A 19,756-nucleotide genomic window follows, 5' to 3' on the forward strand; every position below is an offset into this window, starting at 1 on the left:
TGTTTGTTGACTTTGGAGCCTCGATTAGATCGCATTAGCTCTCGAAAACAGGCACACCCTTCACATTAAATGTAATACTTAAAAACAGGTAAAAATCTGTTGTTCTTTTTATTATAAAATAACTATTGCTCTTCGTGGTGTGCCGCGAAATTTTTGTAGTTTTTTTTACTGTGCCGCCAGACAAAAAAGTTTGAGAAACACTGTACTAACTAGATGTCTAGTGTAGATCTAGTGAAAACTTTGAAAAACTAATGTAAAGTTCAAGGCCACTGAAAAGGCCACGTTCACGTAAACAAAGGCTAGCAACTCTCCGTTACTGTGCTGTATTGGAATTCTAATAGAATTAAGGGTATTTATGGATACTGTTATGAAAAAGATATTTTTTGCACTGTAACAAAATGCTTGATTTTGTTATTTTTGCAGTTACATTTCTTGCAGTTTTACTTATTGCAATCATATGGATTTATCCTGTAAGTTAAGTATAGAATCTAGTCAGTATTAGGCCGTCTACCGTGACGCCAGTATTAATAGTACTATAATTAAATAACTAGTAGGAGATCTATATTAGTAGTATTAGCCTTAGGCTTAGGCCTTAGGCCCTATCATGCCTATGGCCTATGGCTATGCCCTATTAGTAGTATTAGGTAATTTCCGCCCTCTATTAATACTATTATAAAAATAATTAGACTCTGTCATTCTAGAATCTAGATCTATAATTAGTAATTATTATGTTAATTATTATTATTATTATACTGAGTCTGAGTATACTCATACTCATAACATAATTGAAATAATTCATAATACTGAGACTGAGTATAGATTCTAAAGATTCTAGTATATGTATAGACAGTATAGTCTATATATTATAATATCATACTAGAATAGATATATAATATAGTCTCTAGATTAGTAGTACTCTCAGTACTAGTACACCCTAGCCTAGTATAGTAGTATAGACTGTATATTGTATGAGTATGTGTATAAGAAGTATAAGTATAGTGATAGTGACTTAAATTATAGTTATACTACTTATAGACATAGTCGGTCATAGTGATATCCAATCATAGTCTGATAGATTTAGAATCTAGATACTGATACTGATAGTAATAGATCTAGACTAGATCTATATTCTATATCTATTCACTATTCTATTTTCTAGATCTTTGTAATTGTTATAAACGTACTCCCCAATTAAGCAATTTGGTTTCGCCATTCATTGTGACAGCACAAACATATTCAACTTAAAATAAATGATTCATATAAAACATGACATACTATTCATTACTATGGTGTTTAGTTAGCTTGCTAAATATTTAATGTTATTTTTGTTTATTTTGTTTAGATTTCATCTAGATCTACTTCTTTTTCTTTTTTTTTTTTTGTATTCTGTTCTAATGATTACATGAACAATTTTTTACACAATACAAACACAAGACAATGTGATGAAGACTTCTGAGGAGGCTGTCGTCCTAAAGGAGTATTTTACTCTATTTCAAACTATCTACTTCATTGGCTCGGATACAAAAGTCTTAGAATCACAACTGTTGAGACTTGTTTGTTACTTAATTAACACAGTAGAAATTCAGTTAAGATTTTCAGAAACAGTTAAGTCAATTAGAGGTAAGAAGAGTTGTTATAACACATTTTAAATTTTAAAAAAAAGAAACAGATTGAGCTTTGAAAAAATTGAATAATTATCAACTGTGTCGAAAAATTAATTCATTAACATCAGGACTTTAGTGTCATCCGTAAGCTTTCACATGGGCCCCCACTAGTCAAGAGTCATGGGCCCAAGTGTAATAAACCCCTTTGAGCCATTGTTGTTACTCCACAGGCTGTGGGCCCCTAATGGTCGTGGGCCCAGGCTCATTGAACACCTTCGCGCATGAATGTTACGCCACTGTCTGTGTATGTGTATAATTTTTGTTTAGCGGCTAATAAAGTGACATTTTCTTTGTTTACAATTAAGAGTTCAAAGAAAGTGACCACCATTCCAGGTTTGGATCCTTCTACAACAGAGTAAGTTCAAAACCTTTGTTCACAAGTTCACACATTTTATAGGCAATTTATTTCAATATTTCATTTATTATTTTTTATTGTATGTATGTATGTATACTTTAAAAAAAAAAAGTTTTATTTGCTATCATTATAATCTTGTTTATTTTATTTTATGTTGTTTTTTTTTGTTTTTTTTTTAATTAGAGATGGAAATTTGAGTGACATAGCTCGTGCTGGAAGTCTGCATGAATTTCTTGTAGAAACACATGCTAGGTTTGGCCCTATAACAGGTTTCTGGTGGGGCCAAGTCTATGTGGTCAGTATTGCCTCTCCAGAACTGTTTAAAGCCCATGCTAATGTATTTGATAAGCCTTGTAAGTATGAGTACTGTTTATTTTAATGTTTATGTAGGTGGCTCTGCATAAGTGTCTGAATATGAATTTGCCTTTAATTTATTACAACCTAATTAAACGAAAATTGCTCTATGAATTCAATGTTGGTTTTTAGCTTAGTATAATGGTGAAAGGAATCATTAATGCAGTGTTATTTTTATAGTCCACAAAGGGAAAGCTAATTGCATTATAAGCTGTAAATCTGTAAAACAGCAGGATAATCATCATTTGAGTCAGGGTTAGACCTCTCGGTATAACAAGTATTTAAGTGTAGCCTCAATGTCTGATTATTAAGAGGAGGTAGTAGAGAGCTTCTACTAAGAAATATATGACTGCATCAAAGAAGTTCTGAAAAAGGATATTGTCATTACTATGGAAGACTGAAATGTTAGGATATGAAAGGATGCATTTGAGTAAGGGCAGGAACCACTGGAAGTTTTGGGTTAGTAAAAGCCAACAATAGAGGAATGAGGCTCTTAGAGTTTGCCAGCAGTTACAAAATCACTGTACATAGCTAACACCTTATTCTGAAACAAACCATCCAGAATAACCACATGGCACACACCAGATAAAAAAGGGGACAAGTTGTCTGCAATTGATAACATATCATCAGAACTTTTAATATACAGCAGCTCACATATAATTAAATGTTTTAGGGCAATCTGCCAGAAAGTATAGGTTGAAAAAACATTTCCAAAAGAATGGACCCAATATTTAATTGTTCCATTGCCCAAGAAAAGAAATTTGAGACAAGACCAAAACTACAGAACAATAAGTCTGACAATCATCCAAGAAAGATAATTCTAAGAATTATTTTTGACAGACTCAAGAGTAAGGCTGATGAGATCCTTTCTGAATAACAGGCAGGTTTCAAGAGCTGGTAGAAGCACTGTTGAACAAATATTTAATATCAGACTGTTAAAAGAAAAATATCTTTAAAAAAACTGTTATTACATAGACTTCATAAAAGCATTTTACTCAGTTTGGCATATGGTAAGTGATGAGGGAGCTCTGCTCAACATAGCTAAAAATATAATTAATGTTATCAAGCCCTATACCAAAATGCAAATAGCTCAGTACTTCTGGACAACCAAACTTAAGAAAGTTTTAGGACATCTATAAGAGTGTTGGAAGGATGCATTCTCTCTCCAGCTCTTTTTAACATATTGCTGGAGCATATTCTGATGGAAACTCTAAAATGATTTTCTACTAGTTTGAGTATAACCAGTTGGCCTATTTCCAATCTCAAGTTTGCAGATGATATAGACCTCATTGGAGAAAATTTAGACCAGGTACAAGATATTATGTCAAAACTGGATGCTGCACCTAGAGCAATATGCATGGAAATCATTGCTGAAAAAACACACAATACTACTTTGTGGTGGAGATAGTATGAGATTTTACATACATTTGAGTGGCCAAACATGAGAAGAAGTTGACTCATTTAAATTTCTAGGTTCAAACACAACAAGAAATGGAGGATCAAAATAAAAGAGAAAAACCTGTTTAAACTTGGTATCCGCTGTCATAAGCAAACTGTGGAAAATCTGGAAGAGTAACATTAGCTTTTAAGTAAAAATAAAACAGTATTCTTTGCTAGTGGTCTCTGTACTTCATATGGGTGTAAAAGTTGAACACTGAATGTGTGGCTGATAGAAAAATTCAAGCCTTTGAGAGTAGAAAAATTCAAGCCTTTGAGAGTAATTGCTACTGAAAACTGATAGGTATCAGATACCATAGGAAAAGAAGACTAATGAGTTTGAACTTTAACACATCTGCACTCTGGCTGACAAAAAGTAGTTACTCTTCATTCCTGTGAAGTGGCTTGCTTTGGTCATAATGTAAGACATGACTCACTGTCAAAAGTGATCTTTTAAAGTACAGTTGAGGAAGCAGGAATAAATGGTTATCAAAAGAAAAGCTGGCTGGACAACATAAAAGAATTGAGGGATTTGGTTATACAAAATGTCACAGAATGAAAGTCAAGGGACAGAGGAGATATTGGCTAAATTATTATATTGCTGACTAACAATACTAAAGCCCTAGTCTACCGGACCTGTGTGTTGAGCACTTTGCTGTACGGAAGTGAAACATGGTCAACCTAGTCATGACAGGAAAGAAAGCTGAATGTCTTCCTCCTCCGATGCCTAAGGCAGATCTTTAAAATAAGGTGGCAAGATAAGATAACCAATGAGGAAGTGCTACAAAGAGCAGGGTGCCAGGACATCCACTCTGTTATCAGCAGCAGACGCCTCGGCTGGCTTGGCCACGTTCGTAGAATGCCAGTAGGTTGACTTCCACAGGACATCCTGTATGGCGATCTAATAGAAGGCAGGAGAGCCACTGGTCGCCCACTTTTACGTTATACGGATGTATGCAAACGCGACATGAAACTCTTCAAAATCAACACTGGCAGCTGGGAAGAGGTGGCACTGGATAGATCCACATGGAGAGAGAGCATATAAGAAGGGACACGGATTGCAGATGTCATACAGAACAGAAGCAGAAAGAAGGGTGAAAATGCAACGGCGCCTGGTGATTATATATACCCAACCTGCGATCGCAGCTGTGTATCAAGGATTGGCCTCTTTAGTCACACAAGAAGTTGCAAATGGAAAAGATCATCTCTCAAGACGTAAAATGCCACAGATATATATATATATATATATATATATATATATATATATATATATATATATATATATTGTGGTAGACCACTTCACATATCTAGGTAGTATAGTGTCAAATGACGCCTCACTTTCAAGGGAAGTTGATAATCGTCTGGCCAGGGCCAGTAGCGCTTTTGGATGCCTTCAGGTGAGAGTTTGGCGGAACAGATCGCTCCACCTGCCTACAAAAATCAGTGTCTACCAGGCGGTGGTTCTCTCAACCCTTCTGTATGGCTCTGAGACATGGACACTATTCAGGAAACATCTAAGATTTCTTGAGCGCTTCAACCAAAGATGCTTGCGCTCCATCATGGACATACGGTGGCAAGACCACACTACAAACAGCGATGTCCTTGCGAACGCCGGTATGGACAGTATAGAGGGACTTCTTTTGGTCCGACAGTTACGCTGGGTAGGGCACGTATCCCGTATGGGAGACAAACATATCCCAAAGGCAGTCTTTTTTCGTAAGCTAAAAGGTGGTTGACGTAGCAGAGGCGCCCCATGGAAACGCTTCAAAGACCAGCTTAGGCGTCACCTTTCCTTGGCTGACATAGATGAGAGCACCTGGTTGCATGAGAACGAGACAGCTGGAGGTCACTCACGAAGGCCTTAGGATACACATTTGAGACCAAAAGAAAATCTGCTGCCGAGGACAAACACAGACGGCGAAAAGAAAATCTAAATCGACCACCTGGGGACAATGGTTATGCTTGCCCTGGATGTGGCAAAATATGTAGGTCTCAGCTTGGACTGCGCAGCCACTGGAAATACTGCATTCCTCACTAATCTTCAGACTCGAAGACATGCCTTATTATTATTATGTTAGAAATGAACAAGTAGTCATTCTCTGGTGCTGCCAGGGTCGAGTTTCGCTAAATAGAAACAAAATTCATCGTAGTCCCTTTAACAGTTTCCACTGAGGAATTTTCTGGTGATGTGGCAGGTCTGCAGCAGTACCGCCCTCTGACAGGCAACGAAGATGTTCCTAGGAATGTTAAGGGCCTTGAAGGTGTCTGTGAGGTCAGTTGTTATTATCCCCTCGGTTGATATAACAATGGGGTATATTGTTATTTTGGACAATTTCCATAGACGCTTAATCTCCAAGCCTAGGTTCCCATATTTTCTTTGTTTTTCTATCTCAGTTTTTCTTAAATAATGAGACAGTGGTACGGCGATATCGATAATGGTAGCGGTTTTTTCTTTTTTATCGATGAACAGCAGATCCGGGCGATTGAAATCTACCGTTTTGTCGGTCAGAATAGGCCTATCCCAGTACAGCAGATGTTCAGTAGACCAGAGAACCTCTTGCGGAGAGTATTTATAATAAGGGGGAGTGTCCTTACCGATCAATTTGTACGTCAAAGCCAGGTGTTGGTTTTATTATTATTATTATTATTATATATATATTACTAGCCAGATAGCCTGCAGGCCTTAGTTTGGGTATTACTGTTCTTGTGGATTTTATTTAGATTTATGTCAAACATGGCGAATGTTCCCTTCACATTAAAAACATTTTGCCTTGAAAATAAAAGTAGAGTTTGAAAATGGGTTTACCCATTTAGCCGAGATTCATATCAAATATAAAAAATATGAAAACAGGTTTACCTAATTTGTGTTAAGGTTTCATTCTTTAATAAAGATATATTTAGGTTTTTTTTTTTTTTATTTTTAGGGCCCTCCTCAGCCATGATTTAAACAACAAAAATTTATGCCAAGTTTAATCAAGAGTAGTTAAATAGTTTTAATTTCTTTGTGGGATATACAAACATATTACTTACATTTTACTTTATATATTAAGATGGTATACTTTTTTTCTACAGCTGAACTATTCAAGTTGTATGAACCATTGATTGGACCATTAAGTATTCAATACACAAATGGCTCAGAAGGACGCAAACGGAGACAATTTTATGACCGTTCATTTGAACATGATCAACTTATTACTTATTATGAACATTTTCAAAAAGTCAGTTTCTAGTTTAATCTTTGTGCATGATTATATTAATAATTTCATATATTTAACACACTTGTAAAAGATGCTGATTCTTGTAGAAGTTATGCTTATTCTTGTAGAAGTTATGATTTACTACTGTCTTAAAGATCCAGTCTGACAATATTTAAAATTACATTTTATTTTTAAGATTTCTCATTCAGTGGAGAAAAGTTGGTCACAGAAAACTGAGCATGACCACATACCTCTTTCAGAAGAAATGTTTAAATACTCCATCAAAGCAGCTCTATTTACTTTAGTAGGAGAAAGTTTCAATGATGAAAAACTGCTTTTGAGCATCAGAAATGCTTATGATAAGGTAATAAAATGACTCATTATTTCTTACAATGGAATTTAAGAATGTCATTTTTTATTATTTACAAATGTATTAAGTTTTTAATTAATATATTTTTTCTTTATCAATTTTTTTTTATTTTTAAGCTAATTAAATTTTTCTTAGATGTGAAGAAAAAATCTACTTACAAAAAAATTTTAAGATGTTAAAATCTAATTTAGATGCTTTGAGTGGCACAGTGTGTGTGGAAGATCATACACATTACTTGGAAGGTCCTCTCTTCACCCTTTTACCTACTCTTTCTTTTAGAAAGCTTTCTCTTTTTCCAATTCCAGGATTCTTGTCTTATCATTGTGAAAACACATTGATAAAAAAAAAAATTTAATGTAAACAACAACTTCTTGCCAACTATATATGGCTATAATTGAATATTTAAATGATATAGGCCTATTTTCTAAATGTAAATTTCCCACAAGATTTTCACTAAACAGATGAAATGTGTTTGATGCATATTTTGTACATATTTTACATCAGGCTTGGGGTGAAATGGAGCACCGTTTAACTGATCCTGTGGTACCAAGTGAGAACAGTCCTAGAACAAAACAGCTAGATGAAGGTTAAAGAATTTTTTTTTAGATTTTATATTATTTTAGGGGACACAATATTAATGGGTTAAATCACTTGGCTTGAGAACCAAGGATCTCAGTGAAGAAATAATTTGAATTTTGGGTTTTTTTTAATGACACCTTTGTAGAGTGTACCCAGCTCTGACTTGGTGTTGTCAATGGAAGTAAAGAAAGCTTGGATGATGACCTCTTTGCCCTCCGATCCCCAAAAGGATTACATGATAATTTTTCTTACTAATGCTGCAGTAGCATCAAGTATTTATTAGTTATTTATAGTTACTTACTTTGCTTTTTAAGAATGCTTATCCAAATGCTAAGAAAATAACATTCCGTTTACATTTTTAATGGCAGCTGTTAACTATTTAAAAAGTACTGTCAAAAAAATTGTGGATCTTCGCGCTGCACAAAAGAAAGGCCATCTTCTCCTTGATGAAATTGTACAGTTGAATACATCTGAGGAAATCATAAGTAGTGACATCATCACATATTTAGTAGAGGCATTTCACACTACAGCAAATTGTGAGTTAACTGCTTTGAATTCATCCACCTCAAATTATGACTTTTACTTGTGTCTGTATGTACCATGACATTGTCTTTTTATTAAACACTAATAGATTTTTAGAATATTGATCAAATTCTTTTATAGATATATATATGAATTTCTTTTTTTATTTATTAAATTAATATGATGCTCACTGTTAAATATACTTTTCTCCACAGTACTTACCTGGTGTATCTACTTTTTGGCCACACACAAGGATATACAAACTAAACTGTACTCAGAAATAGTGAAAGTTCTTGGGGACAAAGATGAAGTTGATAATAAAACATATGGGCAGCTAAGGTAACTATATATATAAAAATATATGTATATATTTACTAAGCTTATATAAACTCACTCTATCTGTCTGGTAAAAAGTTTGTACACGTTATTTCTTTGACACTCATTCTTGGATGAAAATGAAATTTTGAACAATTATTTCTTTTACCTGACAACACAAGGATCAATAAAAAAAATTAACTTAATTAAAATTAATTAGTTAATTAACTTTTGGCTATTGGTAATTAATTATTTTGCTTTGTACCTCAAACAAGGGAAAGAAATAGCACTTGGCTGAGGTGGTGGTATTAGTCCCCTTTATCGATTACCACTTACAAGTAATTTTGAAACAAACAATAGATGACTATACAATCTTCATTGTCATATGCACTTCACTAGCAGAGTGGTTAGAATGTCAGCTTGATGTTTTTACACCGTAAAATTTATGTTTGTGCTCCCTTTTCCTTAAGGAGCCTAGGCAAACTTTCCTACAGCAGGATCCAGGGCCATTCCCTAGCATCAAGTATTTTCCTACATTCTGAACAGCAGTAATGCATTCCTCTGGTGTCTGTAGTGCAATTGTCATCTTAAATTTAAAAATTAAATTGCTCTATGCTTCAAAGAAGGTAAGAAGTGCTGAAACTGAGAGTCATTTGAAGTGCATGTAGTGTACATATTCATAATTTAAGGGAGGCAACTCAACAAGATGTATATGTTTATTTACATGGGGACTTCACACATAATTAAAACATCGTCTGCCTTGAGCACAGCATCTTCATCAGCTCTAGACTTGGGCGGAACTCCCTTATCTTCTTCCTAATGTCAACATCCTTCTCAGTCTAGTATCTAATAGTGCGCACCTTCTGCACTATCTTGGATGACAATGTGCGTGGTAGGCTTATAACATCGCCCGCTTCTTAGCACTTTTTGTCCTGAAAAGAGACAGGTTCACAACAGTGCAGTGGAGGTTTGACAGTTCAGGTGGAGGTCGATCTGTGGGAGCCACGAATGGCACAGAACTTGTTCCCCATGAAGTCATCTACACTATTCTCTGCGTCCGTCACTTTCTCTTCTTCCAGTTGACCAGTCTGTTCTTGAGATGATGATGTGATCGTTTGACACATAGAGAGATAGTGTCGAGCACTGTTTTCGTCAACACAGTTGTTGATTGGATATGCTGCTTCAGCAGACCCTCCCAACAGACGCCTCCCAAGAGAGCTGCAGGTTCACATGCAGCCACATTGGAAACAAAGTCCAATGCGCTGTGGTCATCCTCAGCTAACAGTCTCACATCTAGGAGATAAGTCCCTTCAAGTTGAAGATGTCTTCCTCTTGAAAACTCAGATTTAGCCTGGATTGACTGACATTCGTCTATGCCAATGTCGATGATGATGGCAAAAGTACACCTGCTTTGTTGGTGGTTTTCTTGGCATCTAAATTCTCTGTGTGATGCACCATCCATACAGTTCATGCTAAACTTCTGGTTGCAGTTGTCGAGCTTCAAATTTCCCTCATCAGCACCTGCAGATAGGCAAAGATCTTAAAGGTCCACAGTAACAGGCTTGATCTGTCCGGTTCATTGAGGTACTTGTTGTAGGTATATCAGGAACAAAAGGTTGAGGCACATAACAGACTTCTCTTGTTTCTCCATTTGTCTCTTTCCTATCGATTTGATACATACCATTGAGAGCGTTGCAGCAATCGTTGTCACATTTCTCGTCTTGAAAGTCACACCTACAAGACTTGCCCACAACACAGTCACAGACAACGCTCCAATCCCCAGCGTCTTCGTCACCACTGTTGGTGCAGCCACATTCCTGACCATGCAACTTCTTCTTCATCAAAGAGTCTACAGACAACTGCTTCTTCACCAACCAGTCTATTCCTCCTTTTACTTGCAACACCATTTGATCAATTTGGTCTAAAATCATCACACTTCCTCTTCCTTTCTTTCCATTCATTTAGTCTCTTTATAGTGCACTGGTGCGCAGCCATAGAGTCACTACAGAACATGGTCATTACAATATGTTTGAACTGTGTGTGATAATCATTACATCATTGTCATGTTAAGCAAGGCATTCTTATGTGCTCATTCTTAGTTGCACTAAAGTCATCATGAGAATGATGTAGAGAAATTTGACTGTCTGACATAATAAAGTTGAGTAGCATTGCCTTAAGGAACACATATTGAAATGTTTTCTTCAAAAAAATTTTGTTGCATGACCTCTAAAAAAAAAGTATACATAACTACAGTGTATATACAACAGATTATTTGTTTCTTGAAAAATAAATGTATGCCCCCTTTGTCAAAGAATATGCCCTACAATTTGAGAAATGCTTTTAACATGTGCTTTTGATTGCAACATTCTTTTTATCAAAGATCAAAGTAAAATTTGGACTATGGGTTTCATTTTTTTTTAAATGATGTAATCCATGATTTCAGGGTCTTACAGAATTTTCAGGATTCAATTTCAGATTATGGTTTAAAAAATAATGGGCACCCTGACTTCAGCATCAACTTTACATTGTATTGCCATACTGCTGCGCTTAAGATCAATCAGTTTTATGCTTTAACATACTTTGTATTCTCTTCAGTTATTTGAATCAAGTTATAAATGAGACTCTTCGCTGTGCTGTTATCACTCCATGGACTGCTAGGTGTCAGGATTTTGATACAGAGTTGGGTGGCCACAAAGTTCCTAAAAATGTAATCTTTTTTTTTCTTGCATTTTGATCAATGAAATGAAATCCATCCATCCATCCTAGTGGCGCAACACCCCACTGAGGGCTCTGGCTTGCCTCAGACATCCCTCCATTCGGATCTCTCCTAAGCCTTACATCTCCACAATAGGTTGTTGTAGATCTGCCTCCACATCATCAATCCATTTGTGGTCTGCCTTTGGGTTGCCTGCCTTTTGTTTTTTTGCTAGTATACAATTTTTGCCCATCTGTTCTCTGACATTCTTTCAAGGTGACCTGCCCAATATAGTCTGTTCTTTTTTATTACATAATAAAAATTGAAAGGCTAGAAAAAATAATCAATATGTTCTATGTAATGTCATAAATAAATACTATTTTAAACCACTCTAAAGAACATAAGATATTTTGTTAAAGCAAGTTAAATCCTACATTAATATAAGTTATTATTGTTAGAGTTATTTAACCTTGGTTAGGCCAATAATAGAATATGCATCTTCTGTTTGGGACCCCTCAACTCAAGAAAACATTAAGAAACTAGAACAGACACAAAATAGAGCAGTGCGATTCATAACAAACGAATATTCACATTTGACTAGAGTAACACCTTTAGTAAAATCACTAAATTTAGAAAGCCTTCAGGACAGAAGGCTCAAAAGTAAAGTAGCAATAATACATAAAACACTGAACCATAATCTTCAAATACAAAAACAAAATTTAATAAAATACTCTGAAAGACACAAAGATAAAGGCACATTCCTCGTCCCATATGCTAGGACAAATTTGTACAAATACTCCTTCTTCCCTAGTGCTATTAGAGCATGGAATGGGTTGCCTGAGCTAGCCAGGAAAACCAGTGACTTGGCAGAATTTAAGTCATTGATTAATATGCATGACTAAATGCATGACGCGTAGGACGTAATCATCTTCTTTTTTGAAGTAACGTCTGTATTATATAAGATAAGAGTACAAATATCTTACACTTTCACTTTATTGTAACAAATCATGTAGTTTTTTTTTTTCCTTAAGTAACCTATCAACAAAAGAAAGGATTTCAATTCTACAATATTTGATATTATTGTCCTAAATAATGTTGTAATGTAAGTATATTGTAGCTAATTGTATTTCAATTGATTTTCTAGACTCCAGTGATTCAGGCTCTAGGTGTGGTACTTCAAGATGAAACACTTTGGCCATTACCTAACAAGTAAATTTTGTCTTCATTATATTACTGCTATGAGATCATTTAAACTTTTTTTAAAAGTTATTTTATTCCAATGTTAAACCTGATACATTGTGCACCTCTTCTTTTTTTCTGTTCAGATTTGATCCAGATCGCTTCAGCGTTGAGCAAAGCAAAAACAGATCCCCATATGCATTTAGTCCTTTTGGTTTTGCTGGTAAACGCAAATGTCCAGGGTACAAGTTTGCTTATATGGAGTCCTCTGTGTTACTTAGCACCTTATTAAGAAGGTAAATAAAGTTCTTTTGAGAGTTCTAGCTGATTGTTATGTACTAGTTTAGAGAGTAGGTTAGTTTTGTTAGATAAATATATTGTGTATTGTTTTAGCGACGGTAAAAGTAATGACGTAGTAAGACAGACTAATGACGTAGGTAGACTTTGATTGTTCAAATCTATGAAATAATAACCCTTTTTAAAAGATATTTTCCACTTAATTCTTAAATCAGATTTGAAGTCAGCCTATGTGATGATCAAGTAGCCCAACCTGTGTATGGCTTGGTAACACATCCACTTGATGAAGTGTGGGTGAAAGTTTCCAAAAGGAAGTAGTATCTGTTGAACATAGTTATCTTTCAGTCACATTCTGTTTGTAGAAGTAATTTTATATTGCAATGAATGAAACAAGAACATAATTGGTGTTCATAAATGAATGGAAATGAATTTTTCAAACAATTATTCTCATGTCCTTCAATTACAAAATAACATGTATAGTTCATTTTCATTATCCTTATTGCTGAAGAATGCAGATTATCTTTATAAATAGGCATTTTCACTGTACATATTAAATTTCAAGATCATTATTTACATTGTTGAAGACAAAAATGATTTTTTTTTTTTTTATTTTTACTTACAATCTTAGAATTCAATTTAAATTTGTGAAATTATCCTGTTTGATCTTTTAATAATAAAAAAAAAAACATAACTATTTGTTAGCTGATTGATGAAACCAAAATGCTCATGTATCTAGACATGAGTCATGTCAAGATCTTTCTACTTTTTAATTATAATTTAAGTAAGTAGTTTGTTCATTAAATTTCTTACAATCTAAGTTTACCATGTATGTTTGTAATGAATATGAATCTTTACTAGGAAAAATAAATGAAATTTAAATTGGCATATAGGGTTAGCTCTAAGTTCAACATTTCAATTACAGTTCATTTGATGGATAGGTTATGAATCTTTTAAAAATTAGTTAATTTTTTTTAAGCAGTTGTTTTTTTTACACATGCACAGTAAATGTGTTTTTGTAGACACAAACATGTTACAAAAGAACAACATTTAAGTTTATTTGGTAATGGGGTTTACTTGTGTTGTTCTGGGGTCATGGTGTTATTTGTTGTGTTCTGTTTCTTTAAATTCTATTGATAATTACATAAATAAGTTGGCATGATCCTCCTGTTTCCCATAGTCCTTTTCATTAACAATGTTTTGTTTCATTATCATTAGTTTTACTTTTTAACAAAAATATCAGCTAGTGATCATTTTGCATTACATACCATTGAAATAATTATATTTTTTCTAATATCACTAATTTGAGCTTAGTGAAAAATGTGTCATTTTGATTTTGTTTTTAAACATAGGTAGCATTTTCTAGAGACCTCCTTATGTGGTATAGTATTTGGTTCATTGACAAGAAAGAAAATATCTAGTCCAACCGAACATTTGTTTTGTTTTTATGTTCAACAAAGTTATAGTTTATAATGTTTTTTATTAAAATATCAATCACTTAGATATTTTTAATTAATTTATTTGTTTCTGTTTCTTTAAAGCAAAACTTATGCTGAATTATGTTTATAATTGGCATCTTTTATTGACTATGAAATGAATTTTCTTGAGTCTTTCTCATTATGAACTAATTAATATAATGTTTATATTGAAAGATTGGTATTAAAGCATGCATGCTGTTATGCAATCAGCATTCAATGTTTGTTGGTGTTTTTTTTTACTTTATAGTCTTAGCTTATTCTGTCTCCTTTATTATATCTTTATAGTGAATAATAGTTCCAGGTTATGTTCATTAAAAGTGTCAAACTTTCAACTTGTCCAATGTAGAAATACAAGTATACATTCAGCAAGGAGTAGACAAATTGTACAACATTTTGTATATTGATCAGCAAGACTCATGACAATGTTTATGATGACAATGTGTACATTTCTTTATTGGTTCATATAAAAACATTTCTGCAGTTTGATATATCTTAGAACATTTCAACAAGCTTACACTGGTAAGGGGGTACAACAAAAAATTTATATTAAAAAAGCAACAGCTTTACAACTAGGACACTTACAATTTATTAAATTACAGAACTATTACATTGTCCTAAATCAGGGGTGGGCAACCTTTTTGTATCGAGGGCCGCATTTAAAAAAAAAATGGGAATGGCGGGCTGCACATATATATATATATACACACACACAACTTAGAAAAAAGATACGCTTGCTAACTGTGAAAATGCCTTTTAAATGTACACTGTATTATATTCATGTTTCTTTTTTGCTTCCACACCACTTGAGGAATTACGACACGAGTTAGCAATTAATTTTTGAAGCCAATTTTACGATTTTTTAACAAATTTTGTTGCCTTTTTATATCACAAATATACAGTTGTACTTAATGTGTAGTATTTTACTTTTTACACTCGTGCATAATGTTCCGAAACTGTAGAACTAGCTTACTAGCTGTTACGCTTGTGACTACTGTCAAAATACAATCAGTCAACGTCGACCAGTGATTATGCTTGTTTAGTTTCCACACAAATGAGACAATGTATGTTCCGGAAGTTAAATATTGGAACGAGCTAAACCTACCCTTGTGGAGCAACACCAGAGATGGCTGACCATGTCCTTCAACGCTGCATACTAAATCAAGAAAAAGACTCTGGCCACAAAGCCCTCCTATAGAACAAAAGCTATTCTGAGAACTGCCTGATCTGGAAGCCACTGCGCGGTTAATCTCAGTTAAACCTCCAACATGTAAGATTAGAAGAACAGATGTATATGTACATAAATAGTGTGAACAGCTTCTGGCACCCATTAGACTCCTGTGGAAGTACTGACTGAAACGTCTCTTTGTTTGGAGGTATGTCCTCTGGAGCAGAATCAGCTTCTTCACTAAGTGGTGAACTGAAGGTATTGAAAACTGGCTCATGACGTCTTAAAATTTGCTTTTATAAATTGCATAGTTAAGGAATCTTAATAAGTGTTGTACTTTTAGTCATTTCACTAGAAATAGTTTCCTCTTTCAGCAAAGGAAAATGTCAAAACCTGTTTTCTTTAGCTTGCTTGTAGAAATTGCATTGCAATAGTTGTTATCCAGAATAAGAAATCTGTCTTCCACTGTTCATTAGAAATATTGGTAACAAAGTCAATGTCCTTCGAGTAACATAACAGTTTCTTATTTGAAATTATATACTCTCATTTGCCTTGTACATGCTAAATAATTGCTAATTTGAAACTAACCGTGGTTAACATTTCTTACTTTATTAAGTTTGTATTTTAAGCTTGAACTACAATAACACGTAATTTTATGCAGTTTTGTGCAAGCTTTCCTGTTTAGAGTTTATGGTTTTATATTTAAAAAAAAAAGATACTTTTCTCAGTCAGTCGTTTCATTTCCCTTTTTTTTCCAAGCATTAGCATTTACTAGATAAGCTGTAGTTGGAATTTGACTCATAACATATCAAAACATAACATATCAAAACAAAATGTATGTCATATTAATATGAAAAAATCACTTTTTTAACATAGTAATGTTAGTAGGTATCATTTGTTTTGAAAAATGATGGATTCTTGTGCTTGTGGAGAGTAGGCTACATCAGTTATCTTGTAGTGGAGTGCTTTTCGAGAATTACAGACTGCTGCAGTGTTATTTAAAAAGTTATTTTCAGCATCCAAGAAAAAAATCTTAACCTACAGAATTATTAAAATTACAAATTGGGATTACGCTGCCTAGCATAATTAAATTTTTCTTATTTTAGGATGATACGCCTATTTATTCAAATACATGTTTTTCTTCTTCTTCCTCGTTCTCATTATTATGTTGGAGCGTAAAGATGACTAGACCAATATATGAGATGGACTGCGCAGTGGTTTCCAAATCAAGGAGCCTAGCTCTCCATATAGTTTTTTTTTCTATTTATATATGTATCTCCAACTGACCAAACCTACCCATGCCATATATGCGGCCAGCATTTTAAAGTGAGGATTGGACTTTACAGTCATCTTTAGTCCATAGGATATGAGAAATGTGCTCATCTACGATCATGAAGGAGGAGCTATACATATATTCATGAATGATCCCAAAGGTATTGGATTCAACATTTATTCTTGATAAATTTGTGTATAAGCTTATGTGAAAAGTTACTGCTAAAAAGCTATCGACATGTTATAAAGAGTCGCTTGTACTGACCAATGAGAATCTGATAAAGTAGTGATTTTTTTATTTATGTAAAAGTTGATGTAGATGTAAAAGAAGATGAACTTATGTAAGTTGGTTATGAGAAAAATATGAGCCAACAATCGTTGTTGCCAAACCTCAACATCTTGATATGAAAATTCAATTTAAAACAAAAATTAATAAATTTAATGTGAACATCAGGACAAGATTGGCTTCAGACCAACTTAAACAACAATTGCTGTTGCCAACCCTAAACATCTTGAAAAAGAAATTATATTTAAAAAAATATATAATTAATTTAACAAAAATAAATAAATTTAATGTGAACATCAGGACAAGATTGGCTTCCAGGCCAACTTAAACAACAATTGCTGTTGCCAGCCTTTTCCATCTTGAGATGAAAATTCTTTTTGAAAAACAATAGCAGTATTATAATTATTTTTTTTTATTATTTAATTTGAACATCCTAACAATATTGGCTTGGAGGCCTACTTTTTTTCTGTTACTTCTAAACACTGATAATTTTCCCTTTAAATAATTAGAATACACTTCTATATGGTCTAATGATTTTGAAAACAAAATTAAATCTCAACCATTCTCAACTTTAAAAATATCCATAAAAATATAACAATTTACTTTAATTCATTCACTTTGCTTCTTTTTAAATGACACTTTTTTTTTCACCACCATGATATAGTGTAAGCTTTTTAATTGCTTGGCCTCTTAAATGCCCATTTATCAGCAATGTCTTCAAGACCCCATCTTTCATTTTGTCTACAATAGTTTATCTGTTGTGCTAACCATATTCTATCAAAAATTTCATTGGTGCAATCTGTGATAGCCAGACGGGAGCTTAAGAAATCACACATTGAAGGGTTACTCTTTAGATAACTCACTTCCCCCATCACAGACATCGCTGGGGTATGATAGCGTCTTATCCCTGATGACTTGGGCAAAATTCCAGTAATAAATGCATCTTCAATGGCAATAGGAATAAAAAACTCTGAGGCTTTCAGCAGGTCATCAATGGCCCCTCCAGATATCAGGTAAGAGCTTCCAGAAGCATAAGATGGAAAACGTTCAAAAGGATACTCTAAAATTGACAAGCTCCACTTTCCCCATCGTCTAACATAAGGAGCATTATACATTGTGCCTAGAACAGTTTTCCATAAATAATTTTGATTAAGCAGTAAGAAATCTACAAATACTGGAATATTTACAAAAGTATCTTCATCTGCTTTCAAGAAAAATCCCAATCCTCTACAGTTATCATTCACCCATCGAAGAGTTCCAAGCATTTTAATAGTAAGTTTTCTGTAATCTTCAGTCATGTCGAATTGCAAAATGTCTTTAAACTCTTCTATTTCTTGTCTAATAATTGGGTCAAATCTCGGTGAAGTGACTTCATGTCCCATGACAAACAAAATCTGAACTTTGGCATTGATTTTTCCATTTGGCCATGAACCTGTGTGGCCTACACTTCCCCATGTTTTCCTAATGGCCATTCGTCCAATTCGATTTCTGGGCATTGATGGAATAATAATAAGTAAAAAAGGAGGAGTCCCTTGACATACATTACCAACAAGAGGTAATGGGACGGGTGGACGAAACTGTAGAAGCCATGGTGACTGATAACGTCGAATCGCAAACAGAGCATTTTCATGAGGTCTGAAGCGATCATTGTGTGCAGCACCCCAGAAATGAATTCTGTCAAGATGATGATATCTGGCAAAACTTGCCACAATTTTTTCAGAGCTGTTATACCAATGTGGGAATGTCATTTCATAATAGTCTGGATCATAAGGACTGGATTCCACTACCTGACTTTTATTCTGTCCTAAATTACCAATGTCCACACCTGAAACATTTTTTGGAGGTTCTTTGATGAGCAACATTTCAGGTACATCTTCTTTCTCAGAGGCCTCTATTTCAGCATCCTCAGATTGCAACAGAGCAGCGATTAATGATTCTTCTACAGATGTATTTCTGTTTTTGAATAAATGAAATCTCAAATTGTCCCTATATGCTTTAGCAGAAGCCAGATATTGTAGGTACTTAAGCCTTGTAGGATCCAATGGTTGAAAGAAGAATGTTCCAAGACCAAGGCAAAGCATTATTAACACTGTATACACAAATATTTTTTTTCTCCTCAGCACATTAATGAAAGCCATAATGTGATCAATGTATTTTTAAAAAATCACTTCAAGAAGAAAATTAATGGTAATGGTTGTATATTAGTACTTTTTTTTTCTTTTGAACGCAATAAAATGTTTAACTGAAAAGTAATTTGTAAGAATTGAAGATTAACTTTTTGTAAGGATATTTACAAATCCTGATGAAATAAAAAAAATCCCATTGCACTACACATACAGATGGTTTATTTTAGCTCTGAACTAAACAGATGCTCTCCAGTAAATCTATCATGAGTTTAATTAAATTCAATGTTACAGTAAAGTTCAGAAATTTGATGCCTTTTAAAACGTAAATTTACATGATGAATACCAAATTAATTTAAAATGACTTTGAAATAGCTACAGCTAAAATATTTGAGTACCTGTAGGTTGTAAGTCAACAATATTTTTTAAAAGGATTGCTAAGCATATACTTTTTTTGTTAAGTAGTTGAAA

At 33.9% G+C, this 19,756-nt stretch overlaps 2 protein-coding genes across 2 annotated transcripts; one reads left to right on the plus strand and one right to left on the minus strand.

Annotated features, from left to right (window-relative positions):
- The first annotated feature begins 295 nt into the window (after positions 1 to 295).
- On the plus strand, positions 296 to 14,656 carry LOC106075044 (cytochrome P450 20A1-like). Its single transcript, XM_013235963.2, has 12 exons — positions 296 to 470; positions 1,970 to 2,019; positions 2,203 to 2,372; positions 6,883 to 7,028; positions 7,204 to 7,371; positions 7,882 to 7,963; positions 8,325 to 8,492; positions 8,694 to 8,817; positions 11,389 to 11,500; positions 12,633 to 12,697; positions 12,814 to 12,963; positions 13,180 to 14,656. Exons 1-12 carry the CDS (start codon positions 399 to 401, stop codon positions 13,280 to 13,282), a joined length of 1,410 nt encoding a protein of 469 aa, XP_013091417.2. The 5' UTR covers positions 296 to 398; the 3' UTR covers positions 13,283 to 14,656.
- A 204-nt stretch (positions 14,657 to 14,860) lies between these two features.
- Positions 14,861 to 19,634, minus strand: LOC106075043 (lactosylceramide 1,3-N-acetyl-beta-D-glucosaminyltransferase-like). The gene has a single exon (XM_013235962.2). It carries the CDS (start codon positions 19,298 to 19,300, stop codon positions 17,837 to 17,839), a length of 1,464 nt encoding a protein of 487 aa, XP_013091416.2. The 5' UTR covers positions 19,301 to 19,634; the 3' UTR covers positions 14,861 to 17,836.
- Positions 19,635 to 19,756: the final 122 nt, after the last annotated feature.

The sequence above is a fragment of the Biomphalaria glabrata genome, chromosome 1 (assembly GCF_947242115.1).
Source record: "Biomphalaria glabrata chromosome 1, xgBioGlab47.1, whole genome shotgun sequence".
Taxonomy (NCBI): Eukaryota; Metazoa; Mollusca; class Gastropoda; family Planorbidae; genus Biomphalaria; species Biomphalaria glabrata.

Excerpts from the sequence above, each read along its gene's own strand:
- LOC106075043 (XM_013235962.2), bottom strand. The coding sequence starts at position 19,300 with ATGGCTTTCATTAATGTGCTGAGGAGAAAAAAAATATTTGTGTATACA.
- LOC106075044 (XM_013235963.2), top strand. The coding sequence starts at position 399 with ATGCTTGATTTTGTTATTTTTGCAGTTACATTTCTTGCAGTTTTACTT. Across the intron at positions 471-1,969 it reads CAATCATATGGATTTATCCT|AGTTCAAAGAAAGTGACCAC; the intron begins GTAAGTTAAGTA and ends TTTACAATTAAG. Across the intron at positions 12,964-13,179 it reads CTTAGCACCTTATTAAGAAG|ATTTGAAGTCAGCCTATGTG; the intron begins GTAAATAAAGTT and ends TTCTTAAATCAG.